Genomic DNA, 21,439 nt, shown 5'->3' with positions numbered 1-21,439 from the left:
GACAAATAATTGAAGTTTCAACCTTGCTTAATCGATGTTACGCTTTTCCGTTCTTTAGTACACGCCCCTTCGCTCCGGATCCCTTCTACAACGCATCTTCGAAACGACGAATAAAAAAAAGCGGATAAAACTTTTTAAATAACATTTTAAGTACACGTGAATACTCGAGTACTAAGGAGATAATAATCATCTAACGCTTATTTGTAAGACAACATCAAGGTGGAACTAATGGATTTTAGGCCAGTGTTGGGTGCATGTGACGAGGTCAATCTTGATAGTGTTTCGTGACCAATTCATGTGATAAGAGTGATGCTTCCGATTAAGATCAAAGTCTCAACATTTCGAAACGACTTGAAATTACCTTTTAAATGGATGAGATTATCTACCTACCATGCCTTCCTTTGTATTCATCGGACCGCCTTTGTTTTATCATTTGTCTCCGTACGATCCCATGGGGTTAATTAATTAGTTCATGAATCTGGTTTTTTTTAACCATTCAAACAATATCATAACAACCCTGCAAGATATTTTATATACGTAAACAATCTATTTTTAACCATAAATTCAAATTTATTTTCTGTAGGTACAGGTGTATTAAGACAAATTATACTGAAACGATCTCTTAATTTAAAAAAAGGGTAAAATAAGGGTGGATAAAAGAAAAAGGAATAAAAAAAAAAATAACATTAATTTAAACAAAAACATGCCATCTTATAGACAAATGTTTACATTTTCAAGGGTTTTTGTCTGAGGTAAAACTACAAATCGATTTTGTAATGTACAATCCTATACATTTCGAACAATTGCTGAAAATTATGCAGATATAAGCTATAAGGTATCATTAAATCTTTGATTATTATGAGGTGATTAAAATATGTTGGAAGTGATCACTCCCGACCATATTTGATCACCTCATAATACTCTAGTGATCGGCACGGGACCCCGCGCTCAGGTCGGGAAGAGCGCGGGGAAGGGGCCCCCGTCCTCTCAGCGGAGAAACGGCACTTTCCCCGCTACGAGATCGGCACTCGCTGTCGAGGCCGGTCGGTCGAGCAGAGGTAAGGGGCGGCTTCCCCTCGTCTGCAGGCTCGGCCGGTTTCCGACACGGAGAGCCAGAGCAGGCAGGTCAGCGCAGTTAACGCAGGCCGTCCCGAGGAAATGCATATGCCGCGCCGTGTCGAGACAGCCGATGCGCGCAGTATCTAGCCGTTTCCGCAGGCGGTCTCGAGGAATCGCAGTTCTGCCGCTCTGTATGGTACGGATTCATGTGCCCGATCTTACCATATGGAGGAGTTTTTGGAACGGAAGACCTCGAGGGCCGCCCGGCCTCGGCGGCCCCTGCGGACGTCTGCTCCGGTCTTGGCGGACCGGCCGCAGGTCCGCGGGGCCTCTCGCACCCCTCCTCCGGAGTGATCGATTCTTTATTCCATAAAAAATAATGGTTTCTTCCCCAACAATATGCTAGCTACCTTCATACCCAAATGAAGCATCAAAGATTAAATAAATTCAAAACTAAAACCCTGAACACTCAAAGTAGAGTTTTAAAAAGACGTTATTGCACAATTTAAGATTCCAACTGGGATAAAAGTAAATCATATTCAGAATACACGTCATGCAATCCTGAATTACAAATTTTTAAATTGTACAATAGTTAAACAATGAAATTCTTTCTTTGGTGGTTAATACGACCCAGAAGGAAGCCTACATTTGACCCCCCCCCCCCCCCAAAAAAAAAAAAATAATAATAACTTCACATGCATCAACATTGGTTGATATTTAAACAAAACATATCTTTAAAAAAGTAGTTTCATTTTCCAAGATGTTACTCTATATTATAAATGAAAAAAAATTAGTATAATTTCCAATCCATGTATTCACTGATACATTATTATTACGTTTGCAACCATATGCATATTTGGCGCCTGCGTCGTTGCGGTTTTTTTAGTACTCATAGACCCCCTTTACATAACAGCACATGAACTACCTTAAAATTCAAATTAAATCTTAAAACACTACTTCATATTCTAATATACATATATATTAAAGATTATACATGTATACTTATTGGTAATTATCGACGATTATTAGTATTTGCTCATATCTACACGTATATTGGTACGGATACAAACGGAATCCTGTTATTGTTAAATACGAAATACCAGGTATATATTGATACACATATCAAAGTGCGATTATACGCGTAATGATGACGATGCAGCAACATACTTAAACTTCTTAAAAGTTTAAACAATAATATGATAGATGTAGAAATCTCTATTCCGGTTTAGCGTACAAATGGGCGGAGCATCGTCTCTCCCTCAAGTTTTATAAACCCCTAATCGTGTGGCTTTAATCACTGGAGGAAATGCAGGTATGTAAAGTTGATATATTTTACTATACACATATTAATTGTGGTCTGTCACAAACATACAAACATGTGTATTTGGAATTTTTAAAATGGCTCTTGAGTTGATTATTATTGCGTGCAGACAGAGGAGCGAGCAAAAAAAATGTGAGACTCAGAGTCGATTTTAGACAATAGCACTTGTTGATTTTAAAAAAAAAATTATGTTCATATATGTATACACAAGACTTCGGTGAAGAACAACTGTAGCGAATAAAAAAAGTCTCAATATTTCTTAATTGATGCTTGGAATGAAAACAGATTTCTGTCTGCAGAGAGAAAAATGGGAAATATATTTTTTATTCATTTGGAGCCTTTCACAGTTTTTCAATTACCACTATTATTCATTTCACGATGCAAAATTCCCTTAGAGTCTAGAGCTCAAGCTGTTCCATGCAATCGGACTAGACAGTATGGAAAGAGCGTTTCAAAACAGAAATAATAGACTTTTTCTATTTATGATGCCTATATTCTCAAAATAATTGTGTTTTTGTTACAACAGGCACGTAGCATCGTTTTTGAAAGTGGGGGGGGGGGGGGGCAGACTCATTCGAAAATCTTGACAGGCAAAAAAAAAAAAAAAAATTATAGGAGAAGAATAGAAAAAAAAAGATTCTGATCTTTTTTTAATATTTATAAATATTATTTTTCTAATTCAAAAGGAAATAGAAAAAATGCCGAAGGAATTCGACGAGAAAAAATCAAGGTACAGTTTATGAAGATTTTAATTTTACAAATAGCGTATATACAAGTACATGTATTTGAAATCTAAAAAAATATTCTGGGAAAAGGTTAGTAGAAAGGTATACATACATTGTACTATATATGTTACGTATGTTTTTTAGAATACACAGAAGACGGATATGAACAAATGTTTCAGGTAAATTATGAAACACCCTCCATGAAAAAAGAAAAATAATGTACCCCGGTCATTATGTCTGAATATTGAAAAACTATTGCTATTGTTTAATTGTCTTTTGGAGAGTGAATTATCTTGGACACTTTCTCTTGGTAGCCATGTTATTACCAATAATGCTGGACTCTGGCGATGATTGTAGGATAATAATGGTTTCCAGTTCAGCACACGTGTACAGGCATCCTTTGATCTGGAGAAAGCACAAGGAAAATAATATACAGTCCAAAAAACCTTTAAAGGCTATTGCATAATGGAAATTCTAAGTTATATAAGTTATATCAGGTAAGAAACCAAAATTTCTGTAGAAGTTCAACATTTATATTACACATATTTTGTAAATTTCTAAGATGTATATTCTCTCCCTCCCCCTCTCTCTCAATTAAAACACCTCTCTGCTATATGAACGAAATATTAGATATCTTTTTTTCCCATCTGTAATAGATAATGCAGAGGTACTATTTAAACAGAAGACTGAAAAATACAGAGGTGACCGTGAATAGCGTACATCCGGGCATTGTGGAGACTGAAATCACCAGAAAATACTATGATCAGCAGATGTGGATAACTATATTCCAATTATCCAAACTCCTCCGTAATTTGAACAATAAGGTGTTAATGCTCAAAAATATTGGGGAAATCATGATGGTAACTATTTTCTATAATTTGTTGAATAGCTGAAAAGAGTCGATTTTTGCATTCTAGGTTTGACCAAATCTCCATTTGAAGGTGCTAAAACTTTGATCAATGCAACTGTTAACCCCGATTCAAAGGTACCAGCCCAATACCAGGGATGTGTATTTTGTTGATCATATGAGAATCAAACAGGCGAACAGTCTAGCAAGGTACAAAAACTCCTGCATTGTTAATTGCGAAGTTGAAATCTATCTAACACACGGGAATTACTGTCATGCAGAATTAGTCACCCATTGTACCAATAACATCCTGTTAAATAACTTTATAAGTGTTCTTGTCTGGGCATTCTAAGGTATTACAAGTATGATATCAAAAGAAATTAATGGCAAATGATTCACTTCAAGCGAGCGTGTCTATGCATGTGTGAAACTTTAACGGTTCATGAATTAGACTAGTTTGGTTACCAAAACCATATTTTGAAGGGTAAATTTTGTAGATTCATTCTAAAGATGACTTAATGCCAACTTTTATGTAAATGAAAATGTTGAAATGAAGTGTAATATCATTTCTGATGAAGAAATAAAAAATAAAAAAAGATAAAGACGCAGTATATACAACAAAGAAAAATCATCGATGTGTTAATTGGTATTATCAAGTACAACTCTTTATTAAATCTTATGGTGTATAATATCTTTTACAGAAATGAAGAAAAGCAAGAAGCACTTTGGAAATACTCCATAGACTGTCTGGGGGAATTTCTGAAGTCTGATGATCTGAAGTATTTTACCAATCGAATTAACCACATGTAGAAATCAAAGAGCAAGAACTCTAAAATATTGGTTCAGAGATCCAATCTATTTATTTTAGGCTACTATTTAAACACGTAAAATAAACATATTTTACCAGCCCCTGTAGTATCACATGCAAATAATACTTAGAACATAGATTCAAACAAATATATGTTGCATTCTTCGTATCATTTACTATTAATTTAGAATTTTTATACCAATTTACATATAGCCATTTCACGACATTCTCACTTCTTCTCAATGACACGCGAGCGAGATACGATATTGTATATATTCATACGGCCGGACTCTTTTCCTATATACGAGGCTTGTTAGAAAAATCCGAGGACAAAGTGATTTACAGCGAAATTACCGTGTACTTTATAGGATGGCGTATGTTTTATTAAATGACTAACAATTAAAAATATTTTTTACAAAAATTCACATGAATTAATTTTTTTTTTACAAAGATACAGCGATTTTTACTTTGCATGAATTAGATTTACGGAGCACCATTTTATATTTCCACGACGTCAGGTGACGTCAAACAACTTAAAGTCAAACAGCTTGCCCTTTTTCAAAATAAACATCTTTCAGTTAGTGATTCATCCACCACAGACAGTTTCTGAAAAGAAAAACATTTGCAACCAATGAATGCTTTCTTCTTTATTTCTTACGGAAATAATCAAACAGTTACATGTAGTATGTCGGGTAACATGTTAAAATCGGATCTATACAGTGTATATGGAAAATATCAAGTGCAATTTATCTGCATATGAACGACAGACCAAATATACAAAAGGGGTAAAATAATAATAACCAGTTATTACGACGGGTTTTTAATATTGTTTAGAAATAAAGTTTATTTAATGATCAATATATATTGATCATATTTATTCGTTATTTATTATTTATTAAGGTCTTCCGTTTCCAACGGAAGACCTTATTGTTATTGCTTTGATTCTTTTCCTCTATTATTATTATTATTCTTTTTTTTTTCTCCCACGTTTTCTCAAAAATGCTTCAGCCGATTTTCATGAAATTTTCAGATCTTATTCATGACAAAATTTGTAAGAAAATTACACGAGCTTTTTTTGGTCATTACTTCCGGTACCGAGATATTAAAGATTTTACGTTTTTGCTTGTTCACGATTTTTCTCAAAAAGTATTTAAGATAGAACCTTCAAATTTTCAGAGTTGGTAGAGAGTGAACGGCCGCAGTGCCCTTCGCATATCCGAACGTCCGCCGTCACTTCCGGTCGTCACTGGAAGGAAATGAAAAACCTTAATTTTTCAATTTTTTAAACTTGAATTTTTTTTTTTTTCATTCGAAAGAGACACTTAAAACACTTCAGAATATGAAATTCGTTTTTAAATCAATCCATGCATTCCCGAGATTTTGAGCTCAAAAGTTCTGAAGCGAGGGTCCGCGTAGCTCAGTCGTTAGAGTGGTGGACTTGTGCCCAGGCGACCCGGGTTCCGTCCCCAAGTGCCGATTATATTTCTTCCCTAATTTTGTTTTGTTTCATGATTTTATCTTTAAAATGATGGTTTTTATTGTTTTCCGTTTTATTTTTCTAATAAATAAAGATAATAACAGCTTTTTTAGTATAAATATAGAGCTTGTTTCTGTCAGCAGTTGGCTTAATTCAGACGCTCGTCGCATCACCAGCATCAAAGACATGCCGCCGAAGCTCCCTTGCAGTACGACTGCATTAGAGTTCACTTGGTCGCTTTGCCGGCATCAAAGAAATGCCGCCATCTCCTTGACTGTATGCACACAACATTTACTTAGCAATGCACAAACGTTATTCTACATGGCTTTAAAATGAGGACTGATTTGTATTTATTTACATAATTATATAGATAAACGCATGCATGAATACATGCGTTTATTGACATAGGTTGCTTATATATTGATTTCCTGAACACTATAAAACACTATGAAATATATATCTCTCTCTCTCTCTCTCTCTCTCTCTCTCTCTCTCTCTCTCTCTCTCTCTCTCTCTCTCTCTCTCTCTCTCTCTCTCTCTCTCTCTCTCTCTCTCTCTAAAGTACAACTGTTTTAGCATTTGAATAAGAACTAATACAAGTAACATGCAGTAAATTGTATAGAGGCTAAATGTACATTGCGTACAAAAATTATACATGTATTTATTTTAAGTTACGGGATAATGTCTATGGATTTAAATAATTTGAAATTCATTGTTTAATGATTGTCTTCTTACTGATTGGAAGTCAACGCTAAAAAGTCATTTTTATTACAGATGGTGTACTTTTTTCTTTTCTTTTTTGTGCGTGTCTATATACTGATACAAATCTGTTGCCTGTCTGGGATTAAGAAAAACCTCCGAAGTTTATACACGTAACTATACAAACGAACGGGTGACTGCGACAAGGTTGGAAAATTGACCACCCGTTTATGAGTGTTTGAGCCTAAGAATAAACAGATGTAAAAAAAAAAAAAATCAATAGTTACATCTTTCAAACCTCGGACCACATTCTTATCGTCTCTTAAATATGCAGCGGATTGAAGAATTAAGACGAAATTCCTGAGATTAAACGACGCTTATTGCCTATACGTGGAAATTAAATTTACACAGTACACGCACCGACCCCCCCCCCCCCTCCTTCCTATTCACAAAATCATTTAGTTTTACTGGCCTGATTTTACAGGATCTTTCATCTTGAACCTTTATTTTCAACCTAGTTCAATTCTAGATTACTGTTCTAATGACCAAACATATTCGTTCATTTTTAAGAGAGTTATGATTTTTTGGCATTTGAGTTTCGATTGGCGTGCTTGACATGTACTGTAGAAAAAAATTCTAACTCCCGAGCCCCTTACTCAATCCTAATGAAATTTTGTGTAAATGTATCTCGGACCCCATTCCTATTGTCTGCCAAATATGCAGCGGATTGAACAATAAAGAAGAAATTCCTGAGACCAAACGGCGAGTATAGCCTGTACGGGGACTTAAAATTTACATAGTACATGGGATGTAAGCAGCCGCGTAATATTTCTGTTGCATGTATATTTCTTGTTTTCCATTTTGTCTGTATCTACGATAGCGTGTGAACTACCTATGAATGTTAGAACTGTGGAAATTACTGTCATCAAATTTTTACCGAATAAATTTACGTGTTACTGATTTCGTTATTTCTACATTTATAAAGATTTTATCAATCCTGTTGAAATAAAACAGTCAAACATAATAGTAAACGACACAAAAAAATTCTCAATACTGAAATACATGGGTAAAATGCATCAGTCATTGTTTTAGGATTTGCCCTAATTGTTGTTAACCGAATCCGAGATTCACACCCCAAAATTCTATTTCCGATTTATTTACGACGAAAATCAAGCTCGGGTCTTTTCACTCCCCTCCAGACACAAACAAGCATCACTATTTCAAATGACCTCGCACTGTTACCAAACCTGAATAGTCAGACATCTTACACGTTGTTATTCATCTCATACAAAAACTCAGCTCCTCTCCCGGGCGGAAACACCCCAAATTCAAAGACAAATTCGGGAATTATTTCGCGTCAGCTATGTTTAAATTGAGACATGTGTTCTAATCACGCCGGAGCCAAGATTTGTTCTTTCTCTCCATTTCTTTCTCTCCTTTTTATTTAATTTTCTAACTAAAATATTCAACATAAAAGGGTTGTTGGACTGTGGTACAAGTTGAAAAACACTCTTCAATTAAGATTTAGAAAACAGTTTTTTATCATAAGGGTCTTTCGTCTTCAGCGGAAGACCCTTCTATTCTTATTGTTATTAGGGTCTTCCGTTCACAAAGGCAGACCCTATTTTTTTTCTTCGATATCTTTTTATCCCAGGTCATTAGACCTGTTATTAGGTCAAAAGACCTCTTATTTAATATGAAATAAAATATGGGGCTGGTCCTTTAAATTAGGGATCCAACGGGGTGTATAATCCTTCATCCATCCCTCTTTTAGATCACATCTGCATTTTCTGATATGTTTCGTTGAGTAAGATAAAAGGCAAGGTCATTTCCTCATCTAAAAATCGGACGGAAGACCTCCTCGTTGCTCGCAACGAGATTGTGTCTAGTTTTATTTATATTCATGTACTTACAATAAATATACTTTGATATTGTTGAATCTTATCTTTTTAATTTTTAATTTTGAAATTCATTCCGAGGATTAAATTTTAAAAAAATAATTTCAATGTAATCAAATTTATTTGAAAATGGACATTAAATTTTTCAATAACATCTACCTCAAAATTGCTTTAACAAACAATTTATCTCAAATATTTTGCCCACATGCTAGTATTAGCCATACAACGAGAAAAGGAAATACTAAAAACTAATCGAAACCACATGTTCTTGGCAATAATATATCCGTTCCGTGTTATTGATATATTTATAGTCATAATCGTTCTCTATTTTACCCACATCCCTTTTCTTGTTCATATGCTTTAATCTAGATGACCGCCATGATTTTATACGACTTGCAAATTTGCCTTTTATTCGTGGTATTTTTTTCGACTCTGAATCGTCTGCCCCGTCGGCCATTTTGTTTCGATAGACAATAATGTGTAAACGGAGATAATTATCTGACGGCGTTCAGAAATCCGGAAAAATAGCTCGTGCTAAATAGCGAAATCTATCGATCAAGTGATTGCTCTCTGTCTCTACCTTAAGTTTATTTAAAGTTATTCAGCAAAAGACGTGCAAACTAAGTAAAAGTATACATTTACATTAAGGTGCAATAACACATTATCACAAAATGGCTGACTTCTGATCGAAACGACATTTTGTTTTATTAAAAGGATTTAATCGACGGCAACTTATAACTTACTCCAAAGCCGAGTGGATAAAGTGTCGGGATTGTGTTCCATACATCCCGGGTTCAAATCCCGCAGGGGCTTTTGTTATACCTAACAGACCTGAATTTTTTTAGATATTAATTTTTTGTCTTAAAACTGCAAATTTTTCGCTTTTCCGACATAGGTAAGTTTATTTATCAAGATATCTTTTATAATCCAATAATTAACTAATAATTTGATTACTTTTTCTAGGTGTGTTATTCTGTCCTAATTGAAGGTTGACTTGCAGTACTCTCAATACTTTGATTTAACATAGGTAGCGCTTTGACGAAGCATCCGGATTGCGTAATAATTTTGGTTGCATTACATGAAGCGTTACGCGTACATACGCTAACCACTTCAAAAATAATATAAAAGGGATTTTGATGAAGGTTCACATTTGTTTCGATAGACGCTTCGCATCGGTTGACAATAGTTTTCTCGGGGTGTCAATTTCAACTCTTACCCTCCTAAACAGGCACTAGGCCTATTTATATATTAACCCCTGTAACTAAACATCCGCACTTGTGAAAAGGAAACACATTTTAAAAATATTGATTTTAGACGAGAACGGACTACCGTAGCAAAGAGTCCATATTTACCAACATGACTGTCACTGTCACGAGTGACTGAGACATTTAGTCAGTCCTAACACAAACATGGGAGGGACGCCATCACTCCCCCAAGTACCCCTGACTACTGACCGAGTCGTTCTTGTCACCGGGGGAAATACGGGTAAGTCAATGTATTTCTCAGTATTTCATGTTTATAAGTCATGCGCGGATCTAGAGGGGGGGTCGGGGGGGTCCCGACCCCCCCTGGAAAATAAAAATTTATTAAATTTACATAGTAAAATTATCGCGAAAATATGCCTCGGACCCCCCCCTGGCAAACACAATTATCCTTCGGACCCCCCCCCCCCCTGGAAAAATTTTCTGGATCCGCGCATGTAAGTGATTGATGCTACGTGATACTATAGATTTGCTATATACCCATTCATTATCTAATCACAAGAAAAAATACCCTGTTTTATTTACTTTGACACTTTTTCATTTAAAATCACCACTCGATTGAAGCTTGTCATAAATATTGACACTCAGGTTGAGTTCATTTATAAACGGAAGAAGAATCCTGACTCTAAAATATGGAATATCACTACGGCCTAAAACTTACAAACCTGAGCTAAACTTAACATCAGGGTTTCGGCATTTAATCTCGTATAAGTGGCAGTCCAAGTTGTAAGCAAACCATTGACTTCCAAGATTACATCTATGTGCATGACTTTGCCTGCGGCACTTTTTCAGAACAAGCATTGATGTTCATGTACAGTTTTGTATTTAGTACAGCGTGCATGTCTATCGTACCGTTTTTTTGCGTTAATTATAATGATTGTACATGTGATGTTTAGTAAACAAACTGATTTTAAAATAGATTAACCCCAAGTTAAGACTTTGGAGTGTCAAAAACACTGAATAAACAAGGGTAAATGCATGAGTCATGCTAACAGATCATTCTTTTAACGTAGCTCGCGGGTTTGCTTACGTCACAATAGGAATCGACGTAAAGAGTTGACCGTCATAGTAAACTCACCCTCTCTCTCTCTCTCTCTCTCTCTCTCTCTCTCTCTCTCTCTCTCTCTCTCTCTCTCTCTCTCTCTCTCTCTCTCTTAAGCTCTCTATGGGATTTTGTATGCCAGTACAACCAATACAATTTTTATATTCAATTGAAATATCACTACCTTTGTTCAAACATTAACATTATTATCATTCATTTTAAAAACATGGACAAGAAAGTTTTATCGATACCAACGGATTGATTTTTATATATTATGATAATTGTGTGCAATCTATACGTACTTGTGTTAATCTATAGGTACTTTTTCAAATAGATCCAAAGAATACACAGCCATTAACTGCTGGGATGGCTAATAATGATTGATAAGGTGTCCTTACTAGCTTACATCTATTAATTGGAGGGAAACATTCATCTTCCTTTCTTTAATAAGAGGCTAACTCCATTTAAAAAAAGTCCAGTGTAAAACATTTCTAAACTTTCGTAGGTATTGGATATGAAACGTCGAAATGGATAGCCATGATGGGGGCTAGAGTAATAATCGCATGCAGATCAGAGGAGCGAGCTAAAAATGTGAGTACTGAGAAAGTTCCGTGAAAGATATCCATAAATAAAGGTAAATTTATAACTATTTACTTTTGAGCACTGTCATTTAACAATAAAGAACTTACAAAGTTTGCATATCAACTGCAACCTCGCTCAATAATTTAAGATGTTAGTTAAGTAATTGCAATTCATTACTCTGTGATCGCAGTTTCTCCAATTGAAAATGCGAAAGATAAAACAACGATTTTCAGTGGACATGGACCTAACGTATGTACATGTATAGTTAAATGATGACGTAATCTCGATGTGCACCGAATGCCAGCATATTCTTACACTAAATGCGAATTCAGTGTGTTTATTTCAAAATCCAGAAGAACAATTGAAAAAGTAAATAGACGACTTGTGATTTTATTTAGTACATGAATGTTTTACCCCAATCCAAAGGCAATAGAAAAAATGCAGAAGGAATTTGAGGAGGAAAAAGCAAAAGGTACAGCAGGAATATGTTCGAAAGAGAGACTCGACGTGGAATTCATGGCTCTAGACCTTGCATCCCTTAACTCAGTTGAAAACTTCATAGAAACATTCAAATCTAAAGAAACTAAACTCCATTTGTTACTTTGTAATGCAGGAATTGCAATGCATCCACTAGGTATGTCAATTTTGTACATATTTGCATGTTGTTGTGACATACAAACTTGAATATTAAAGTATCAAAAAACACAGAGTAGCTAGTTTTCGTATCCTAGAGACATTGAAAATGTTATGTTCATTTTGTTTTAATTCCAGAATATACAGAAGATGGTTTTGAAATTATGTTTCAGGTAAGTTGTGTATGGCAAGTCCAAGGAAGGAAAATTTGATGTTACAAGTACTGTATCCATTTGTATTGTACATGTAGAAATTGTTATTTGTTACAGCATTGCATTGTTTTCTATTTGTATTGGTTAACTTTCAATTTCTAGTTAATTGTTTTTCATATGCATTTTAAAGTTATTCATTTTCATTCCATAATTTTAATTTGTGTACATGTAACTTCTATCTGTATTGAGTTATTTTTAAATTCTTACGTTATAATTCTTTAATTTCTATGTTATGATTTTCATTCATATAGTATAAAATTTTCATTTGCATTGTATAATACCATCTTGCGAAAATCAATGGATAAATTTTCTTTTTAAGGTGAATTATCTCGGACACTTTCTCTTAGTAACCAAGTTATTACCAGTTATGCTGAACTCGGGCGAAGACTGTAGAATAGTCTTGGTTTCCAGTGAGGCGTATCTAACCTCTAGTTTTGATTTGGAGAAAGCTCAGGGAAAACACCACACAAAGGAAAACTTTAAAAGACTTCAGTATTATGGGAATTCAAAATTATATCAGGTAGGATGTTGGTATTTCTTTAAACCGTTCCACACATATTTTCATTCATATTAATCTGATATGTTGCATTTATGAAATGTCTTTTTCTATGACAATATAAACATTTAAAACAAAACATTTCTTCGATCATGCAATGTATAACGGGTAATCTTGCTGTTTGCGGATGTGATAGTTTTTTTTTCATTTTTTACCAGATAATGCAGATGTATTGCTTGAACAGGCGTCTCCGAAAGACAAATGTAACCGTCAACAGTATACATCCGGGCATTGTTGATACTGAAATCACCAGAAGCTTCAGTGACCTCGGAATGTGGAAAGTGTTTTTCCAGCTATCGAAAATCATCGGTAAATGTTTGGATATATTTTATGAAACGCTTCGAATTCAGTCATGATGTCAAGGTTTTAAGCACTGTTTAATTATTGAGATTTACAGGATCCACACACGCACAAACACAAACGCATGCGCGGAAGAGCGTTGCTTTTAAAAGTTCAGTCATAAAATCATACATTTAAAGCTGCTTGGTCCGATTTTTTTGTTATTACAGTATCAAATTTTTTTCTATACAGACCATTTATCTTAGAAAGTTATGGACTTTCTCCTACCTACACCAGCAGAATCAGTCTCCTTTCAAAGTTCGAAATATTCAAAGTAAATAAAAAGAATTTCTTTTTGGGCAAACGAAAAAACAAACCAAAATGCATCTCGGGGGTGTTTAGAAAAGGAAACCGTTTGGTTTCGTCCCCCGAATAATTGAGGTTATTCAACCTGCATGCTATGAATCGATTGTAAAGAAAGCAAGCTTCAGAAATATTAGCGAACAATATGTACACATGTTTATTTGTAATTCGTTTGATCATTTCGACGTTTATTTAAAGCGATGTCAAAGTCGTAATACAACCATACCCGTCTCGTCGTCTGGGGTGAATTTAACATGAGACGAAATAACGCGGTACTCTTTTATGTCGTTTGTTTTGTTAGCAAATTTTGTACGTATTTTTCTTCATTGGAATTTGGTTTAATTGACTGGGAAAACTACTGCAATGTCTATTATTATACATATACTTACCATAACCATCGTTTAAAAGCGTGCATAAAATTTGATATAAAATTGGGCCAAGCAGCTTTAATTGTTTAGTATAGCAACTTCTATAAAGGAATTTATGAAGTGTAAAATTTCACCTCAGTTCACCCCTTCCTCTCCATTGACTCTTGTTACCAATAAAAATAGATTTTTCTTAATTTTCTCTAGGTCAACTAAACAATGGCATTCACGAATAAATCAACAAAAGGTGAATATATGTTGATTTGAGCGTGAATGTCCCTGTAATTATGAACAGAAGTTGCTCTACTTTAGTTTTTATGTTGTTTAATTACAAAGATTGATCCTTACAAAAGAATTCGTAAAATATTTAGGTTGCAATTTCCATGCATTTTTTTCTCTTTAAAGGAAAGACGAAAAATCCGTTTGAAGGTGCTAAAACTTTGATCAATGCAGCTGTAAATCCAGACTTAAAAGATACTAGAGATGCTTACTATTGTGACATGAGAATCCAGCAGGCTAACAGTTTAGCAAGGTTTGTTATGTGATCTTCGCAAATATTAACCCTGTGACACTCAAGTGTGTAATATAAAGTTTCTATATGAGGGCCTCCACATAAAAAAGTAAATTATAAATGTAACTATACCCATTCTAAGTAGAAATGAAGCACAAACATGACATGAATAATGTTATTCTTCAACATCTAGTCCTTTTGTTGTTATAAGTAGTAGCCCTCTAACAATGTTTCGTTTTTTGAATAATGTGTAATGTAATTCACATTTTTCTGCCGATTAATAAGCACAACATTTGTTTCTTAGAAATCAAGAGAAGCAAGAAGCACTTTGGAAATACTCTCTAGATTGTCTACAAAAATACCTAAAGCCTGAAGATATTGATAAAATAGAGAAATTATAGCCGTTCTATTTTAAGGTTGTCCAAGTACCGCACTACGTAACAATCCGGATTTTACAATATTTGTTCAATTTTTACATAGCGTTTTCTATATTAATCTTGCTTTACGTCTCTCTTGTAAACAATGCTGGAAGTAACTGTATAGCACGGTGATGTTTGGATTGTCTGTATCAATTGAGAATAAGAAATGATTTATGTTAAGAAACTCCATTATGTAAAAGAAGAATGAAAAACGACATTTTCAGGATAAAAATGCACGGATTAACCATTTTCTAGTTGTTAGCTATTACGTTGAAACTCGTGAATCAGGGAATGAGTATCAATGAATGACAAATTACCAGCAAATTATTTCTAACATTTGAATATTGATTTGATGTATTATTTCAATTACTGTATACAGGATTTTTTCGCCCTGGGTTTTTTTCGTCCTTCTTCATTTCATTCAAAATGTACTAATATATTATCTCTACTTTACAGGATACTCTGGGAAATTCATGTATAACGGATTTTTGGTTGATTTTTATGTTCGATATATTACGTATAAGAACTTAATTACTAATAGATATTTTTACAAGGATATAAAACTATAAAGAGAGGAATACCTAGTGAGATAATTTATGAATATAAATTTCACCCTACCTCTTAAGAGGTCAGTGTTTGCTCTGCTCCTGTTTTGTATTTTGTATTTTTCTTTTGGACTTTTGTTCTCTGTTCGTTATTATCATAAGTCATTTACAACATCAATACAAAGTTACTTAATAAGTGTACTTTTTAAAGCGCTAAGCATAGCTGCAGCGCTTTTTTGTCGCCAGATTTCTAAACCTACTTCCACTTTCGTTTTCGCGTTTCCTATATACCACCACCTACTGGCGGATGCTGGAGAAGTCGTATCATGGAGAAGTCGTACTCTGTAAAAATCATAACTATGAAGTAGGGGGAACTTAATTATCTTCAAGTTATCCTGCATGCAGATGCATTTGTTCCTCCAGTATTAAATTAACAATAAGTTTCATTTAAATGTCATTATTATAATTATATCGGATACGGGTGCTCCAAAAGCCATGTCACAATGATTTATTTCGAGAAAAAATGGATGTTATATGCATTAAATTGTGTTTTATGTGTTTAGTAATAATTGGAATAATTGTACAATATCAAGGTTTTGAGTGTTTTTAAATGTAATGTGTTACAGTTATGAACACCATGTTTTATATAAAAATGTAGAATTTATATATATAAAATTTTTCAATTAACACCGGGCCCTTTTCACGATAATTTGTGCTGCTTTTTATAAACATTATTTTAGGCTTTGTTTCCTGTATGCAATATTTCAGAAATATTTTTCTTTCAATTTGCATTGATATGTAATTTTATAATTATCCAAAACCAATGATTTGATTATTATTTATGAAAAAAATAAAACTGTCGAGTTACTTGAAATACTACAGTAAATATATGTAATAATCTTTATAAAATGATACCAGCTTACCTCGTTTAATTTGCAAATATGATTTTATTAATGATTTAATTTATGTGCAGTATGGACAAATTACGCATTAATAAAAACACTTAGTAACAGTAAAAATGTGTAAGATTCAACATTGCTATGAATTAAATATAACTTTTAGATATTTAAATGAATTCGCTTATTATGTGATACCCATTATATTGGTATATATGAAATAAAACTTCTTGCCAATTTAATATTGCTTGATAACGTCGAAAATATACTAAAAGTTTTCTATCTGAGTTCAATTTTTCTAAAAGAACCCGTACCCTATTACATGGCTACGGGTTTTCTTTAGTACGACCTCTGTTACGCTGGTGAAAACAGTTCCTCTATCCAATGGCAACTTCTCGGGCCTTTCCGGCAGACCTTGTATGTATTGCAGGTGTCACTACAGTATTAAAGTTTACTATATATCCCTACCATAAATGCGCATCTTTAGATACAAGTTAAAAATTCAAAACAAACTTCTGCGAAAATCTTTTTGATATTTTTTAAAACAACACTTCTTCTCCAATTTAGTATCAAAAACACAAGCAAGGCACGAGAGTTTTTTTTACGTCGAAGTTACACGTGTGCTTGAAAAGCACAAGACCACAAGCCAAGAACTTATCACCCCTCTTCCCATAAAAAACAACACACATCACAAAAAATGACCTAGCTCGCATTGTTTCAAAACGTGAATAGTCAGACATCTTCCACATTATTTTTTTTTCATCCATAAAAAGGTAGCCCCTGTTGCAGGCGGAAACGGCCCAAATTCGAAGGAGAATTCGGGAATGGTTTTGCCTCAGCTAGGTTTAGACGTGAACCTAGTACGGTGAAATACTGTTGTGACATCTGCATAGGCGTCCATGACAACATCCTTTTAATAAAACTTGTTAAAAACACGATACTTTTTACGTCTGATGAGATGTGAGCTAGACTTCATCAAATTCAATGATATACCCTAAAATATACCTCAGAAGAGACCGTTTAGTTGATGCTTAAATGAAAAGAAGCGACTCCATTTTGATATTCTAACATCTCAGGTAATGTGAATACATTAGGGGTCTTTGCATGGTGTATTGTAAAAAAAGGCTGGAAATATTGTTCAAATACCAAATCTTATATTTTGAAGAATAAGTAGCATTCCCTGCAAGGCAGATCTGTCTTTATTTTCTTCACAAGAAGCACGCACTCTGCAGCTCTGCTAAACAGTTGCGAAATCTGTTTAAAACTAACAAGCAATATCATTATAAAATTACTACAAATGATATCGATTTCCAGAAATTGCTAAAATTTTAAAATCAAGCATTTTTTCAACATGGCTTAAGGCAGATTGTTATACTGTAAATTGTAAATTTTGACTTTACAGTCAAATGGATAACCATTTATGCTTACATTTATTGCGAAATGCTTTTATTATGATTTTTTAAAAAGTCTGTCATCAGTATTTTGTTTTCATGTAACACGACAACATGCATTAATCATTAAAAAGAATTATGCATTCTATAACTGAGACAGATCCAAATTCTACATCATTTCTGAATTCTGAGTAAGTGCATTTTTCTCAATAACGAGCAATATGATTCTTTACATGTATTTTCATATCGATCGATATATTTTTAACACTTTCTTCCCGACTTAGCGCTTTTCAGTACTTTCAGTACTTTGATTAGTTGAAGGCAATGATGAAGAATCATTAGAAATGTGAAATCTCATAATTTTTATTACTCTAGATCGATATTGATATAAAATTTCATAAGATATTAAAACTATATATATATATATATATATATATATATATATATATATATATATATGTGTGTGTCTTGAATAAAGAATATGTGTCAGAAAATTCAACTACAAAAAGTTACATGGTATTTTGAACAATAATGTTCATATGAGGAAGTAGAATTAAGATGTATCACTAATGCATGTGTTAATTAAAGATTTGAATTTGATTCAAAATTTAGAAATTTTCTTAATTGTATACATATACCATGATGATGATGATGATGTGAATGGACTTGATTTTTTTTATAAAAAACAAAATTAAAAGAAAAAGAAACCTACTACACTGCATGCTTTGATAGTAATTTTTATTTAACAAAAAAGGGTATTAAGATCTTACAGATAGTGCGGTTGAAATGCTTTAACTCTGTTGTGTTTTTAATGTTAAATAACTGATAATTCATTTAATTTTCGGCTAACAAAACTCAAAATTCATGGAAACAGTTATTTATATGTAATATTATATTCGGTAAACCATTCATTTTAATTTAATGTGAAATATAAACAGATGGAAGCAAACATTGTTTTTCAGCATGAGCGTCATTTGATGGGCAATGACTTGAGTAAAACTCATATCAAGATATATTTATGGTGTATTTTAATGATAACTAAGTCAATAGATTAAACATCATCTAGTATCAAAGACGAATTTGAGTATCCTCCATTTAGACCATTTGGAGTCTTACAGTGCATCGGCGAATACTTGTACTTTTTGTTTAAGATAACGTTAATAAATATTGAACGCGGGGTCAACAAAACATGACTTCAAAAGGAAACAGAAATGGACAAAATATCTTATCATTCATGTATCTATCATCGTAATGAAAAAAGTAAACATTCATTTAATATTGATTTTAAAATCAGAACACATTTTATTATCAATGTGGGTACACTATAACAGTAACGTGTATTTCTTTTATATATTGATACATATATCCTATCAGAATCAATAGACTTTTGGTAAAATTTTTTTTTTAAAAATCTCCTAAAAAGGCATCCACTTTTGGATGGAAATAATAGTTCACATCTTCAAACACAATGCTCTATAAACCAAGCTTCTAGAATATACTTCTTTGTCAGGAATTTTGACAAAATGAATACATTACAGTTTAATAAAATTTCATAATAATCAGTTTATGATTATTTCTTTTTTTACTCGTGAACCAAATGATTTTGGTCATAAAAACAAAAAGCAATTAAAGCAAGTACATTGTTAAAAGAGTTTTTATTTATTATTGATTTAAAATATTGTAAGAAGTCGCTACCTTTTTTTTAATTACAGAGAGGTTGAGAGATAATCTATTATTGTTTACAAAAAGTGAGCTACAACAATGGTTTGTATCGCACTAGAAAGAACCGAACAATAAAAGGCTAGTGGTACACAAGGTGATATAACGCTGTAGCAATGTACTCTTCTCACCCTCAACATACATAGAGCAGCCAATTAGTTACCTACTTCTCTATATACATTCACCTACTTAAAGGAGCATTGTCACGATTTTGGTCAAATTCAACTTTTCTGTTTTAATTATTTACAATGCTTTAGAAATGCATTTCCAATGACTAAATGAAATTGGAGAGTCAGTATTGAAGTTAGAACAAGAAACAGGGCTCACAACTTTAGATCTTTTTCATGTAAACAAGGCTCGTGCCCTGTTTTTGTTTACAATAGTTCAATGTACCGGTAAAAGTTCTTTTTCAAGCTGATTTTTCCATCTTCTTATTCATTTTAAGCATAAAAAAAACAGATCTGAAGGTTTACCACATTCATTTTTAGTCTAAGACTAAAAATTTACTTCAACGTTCAAAATGTAAACAAAAGCTTTGTTTACATAGCAAATAGTTGCAAGCTCTGTTACTTTCTTATAACGCAATAAATGACGCATAGATTTTGGTTGCACATTAAGAATGCCTTACTGAAGCATTGTAAAAATTAAAGTCGAGAAAATAATTTTTGACCAAATCGTGACCATGTCCCTTAAATATATACTATAAATACGAACTCTAAAGAATGTCTGCAGTGCAATACAATTAACAGATACCAGACCAGTATTAGTGTAATTGTAGTAATGACATGCCAAGGTAATTAATTCTACGATAGAATGTTTATTAATGAAACAAATATTAAATGATGAAGAAGGTGTGTTAAGGTGTCTTTTCGTTATCAGTTAAAGGATGAAAAAAATAAATGTAGTTCTTTGCAGTTAAGTAGACATCTGTTTAAAATTTGAAGATTCTAGTCTTCAATAAAATGAAAGATTGTCAGAATGTATATCAGCCTATACTACTAAATTGGAATAAATATTGAAACTAAACTTTATTAATGCTTTGCTCGCATTTCCTTGCATTTCTTCTAATTTTCTTAAATTTTGAAGATATTTTAATTATTTTTTTAAGCTTCTGATACCAAAATATTTCTGATTTTTACATACTATAATGTCTTTATATAAAGATATAAATTGACAGAAAAGCTTATATATTGATCATCTAATAAGAGGTGAAAACAGATTGAAGTGATTTTTTTCACACAACTCAATGTTAAGAATGTGCACTTTAAACTGCTGATAAAAAGTAAATTTTAAGGCAAATCTTATTAAAAAACAAATTCTGAGACCCAAGTATTATATCATTAGTTTACATTAGTTAAGAAATCCAACATTAATGTTACTGTTTTAAAACGAATGCTAAAACAGACTCAATAATCTACAGCAATTCTGAATTGCGAAACATGTTATATTTTCATACGCCAATATTCCGCAAAAATATAGTCCTTGTTAGATTCTAAACATTGATATCTATTTCTATGCCAAGTTGTATGATAGTAAATAAGATCAAAGTACCGAAGAACTGACGGGAGTTGATTTTATCGATGGTTATTTATTTTAAAATGAATGATATGTTATTTTGCATGACAAGTACAGGTAGTTTCTAATCTGTATTTGAATTACGCACAATTTTATAATATGAATTTCGGACTTTTTCGACACAAGAATGTTGATAAAACCCCATATCAATCATGTTAAGTAATATTTAAAGATGTAATAAATTCAGTCAAACTATGTATCAGTGATAGAAGTATTTCTTGGAAATGTATGGATCCAAGCAATATTGAACTCTCG

General features: G+C 33.0%; 1 protein-coding gene and 1 pseudogene across 2 annotated transcripts; both read left to right on the top strand.

The window, feature by feature from the left end:
* Positions 1-3,064: 3,064 nt before the first annotated feature.
* Positions 3,065-5,539, top strand: LOC128186268 (uncharacterized; annotated as a pseudogene).
* Positions 5,540-10,159: 4,620 nt separating this feature from the next.
* LOC128183322 (retinol dehydrogenase 12-like) lies at positions 10,160-18,601 on the top strand. 2 transcript variants are annotated; one of them, XM_052852283.1, is made up of 8 exons: positions 10,160-10,319; positions 11,644-11,729; positions 12,147-12,354; positions 12,492-12,526; positions 12,885-13,085; positions 13,280-13,430; positions 14,534-14,660; positions 14,944-18,601. In XM_052852283.1, the coding sequence occupies exons 1-8, from the start codon at positions 10,244-10,246 to the stop codon at positions 15,038-15,040; spliced, it is 981 nt and encodes a 326-aa protein (XP_052708243.1). In that variant the 5' UTR covers positions 10,160-10,243; the 3' UTR covers positions 15,041-18,601. The 2 variants fall into 2 exon arrangements, with proteins under 2 accessions (XP_052708243.1, XP_052708244.1); XM_052852284.1 differs by lacking the exon at positions 10,160-10,319 and having other exon boundaries at positions 12,119-12,354.
* The last annotated feature ends 2,838 nt before the right edge of the window (positions 18,602-21,439 follow it).

The sequence above is a fragment of the Crassostrea angulata genome, chromosome 5 (genome assembly GCF_025612915.1).
Source record: "Crassostrea angulata isolate pt1a10 chromosome 5, ASM2561291v2, whole genome shotgun sequence".
NCBI lineage: Eukaryota > Metazoa > Mollusca > Bivalvia > Ostreida > Ostreidae > Magallana > Magallana angulata.
Note: the sequence above shows the minus strand (reverse complement) of the source record. Positions and strands in the feature narration are given on the sequence as shown.

Excerpts from the sequence above, each read along its gene's own strand:
- LOC128183322 (XM_052852283.1), top strand. The coding sequence starts at position 10,244 with ATGGGAGGGACGCCATCACTCCCCCAAGTACCCCTGACTACTGACCGA. Across the intron at positions 11,730-12,146 it reads CAGAGGAGCGAGCTAAAAAT|GCAATAGAAAAAATGCAGAA; the intron begins GTGAGTACTGAG and ends CCCAATCCAAAG. Across the intron at positions 13,086-13,279 it reads GGAATTCAAAATTATATCAG|ATAATGCAGATGTATTGCTT; the intron begins GTAGGATGTTGG and ends ATTTTTTACCAG.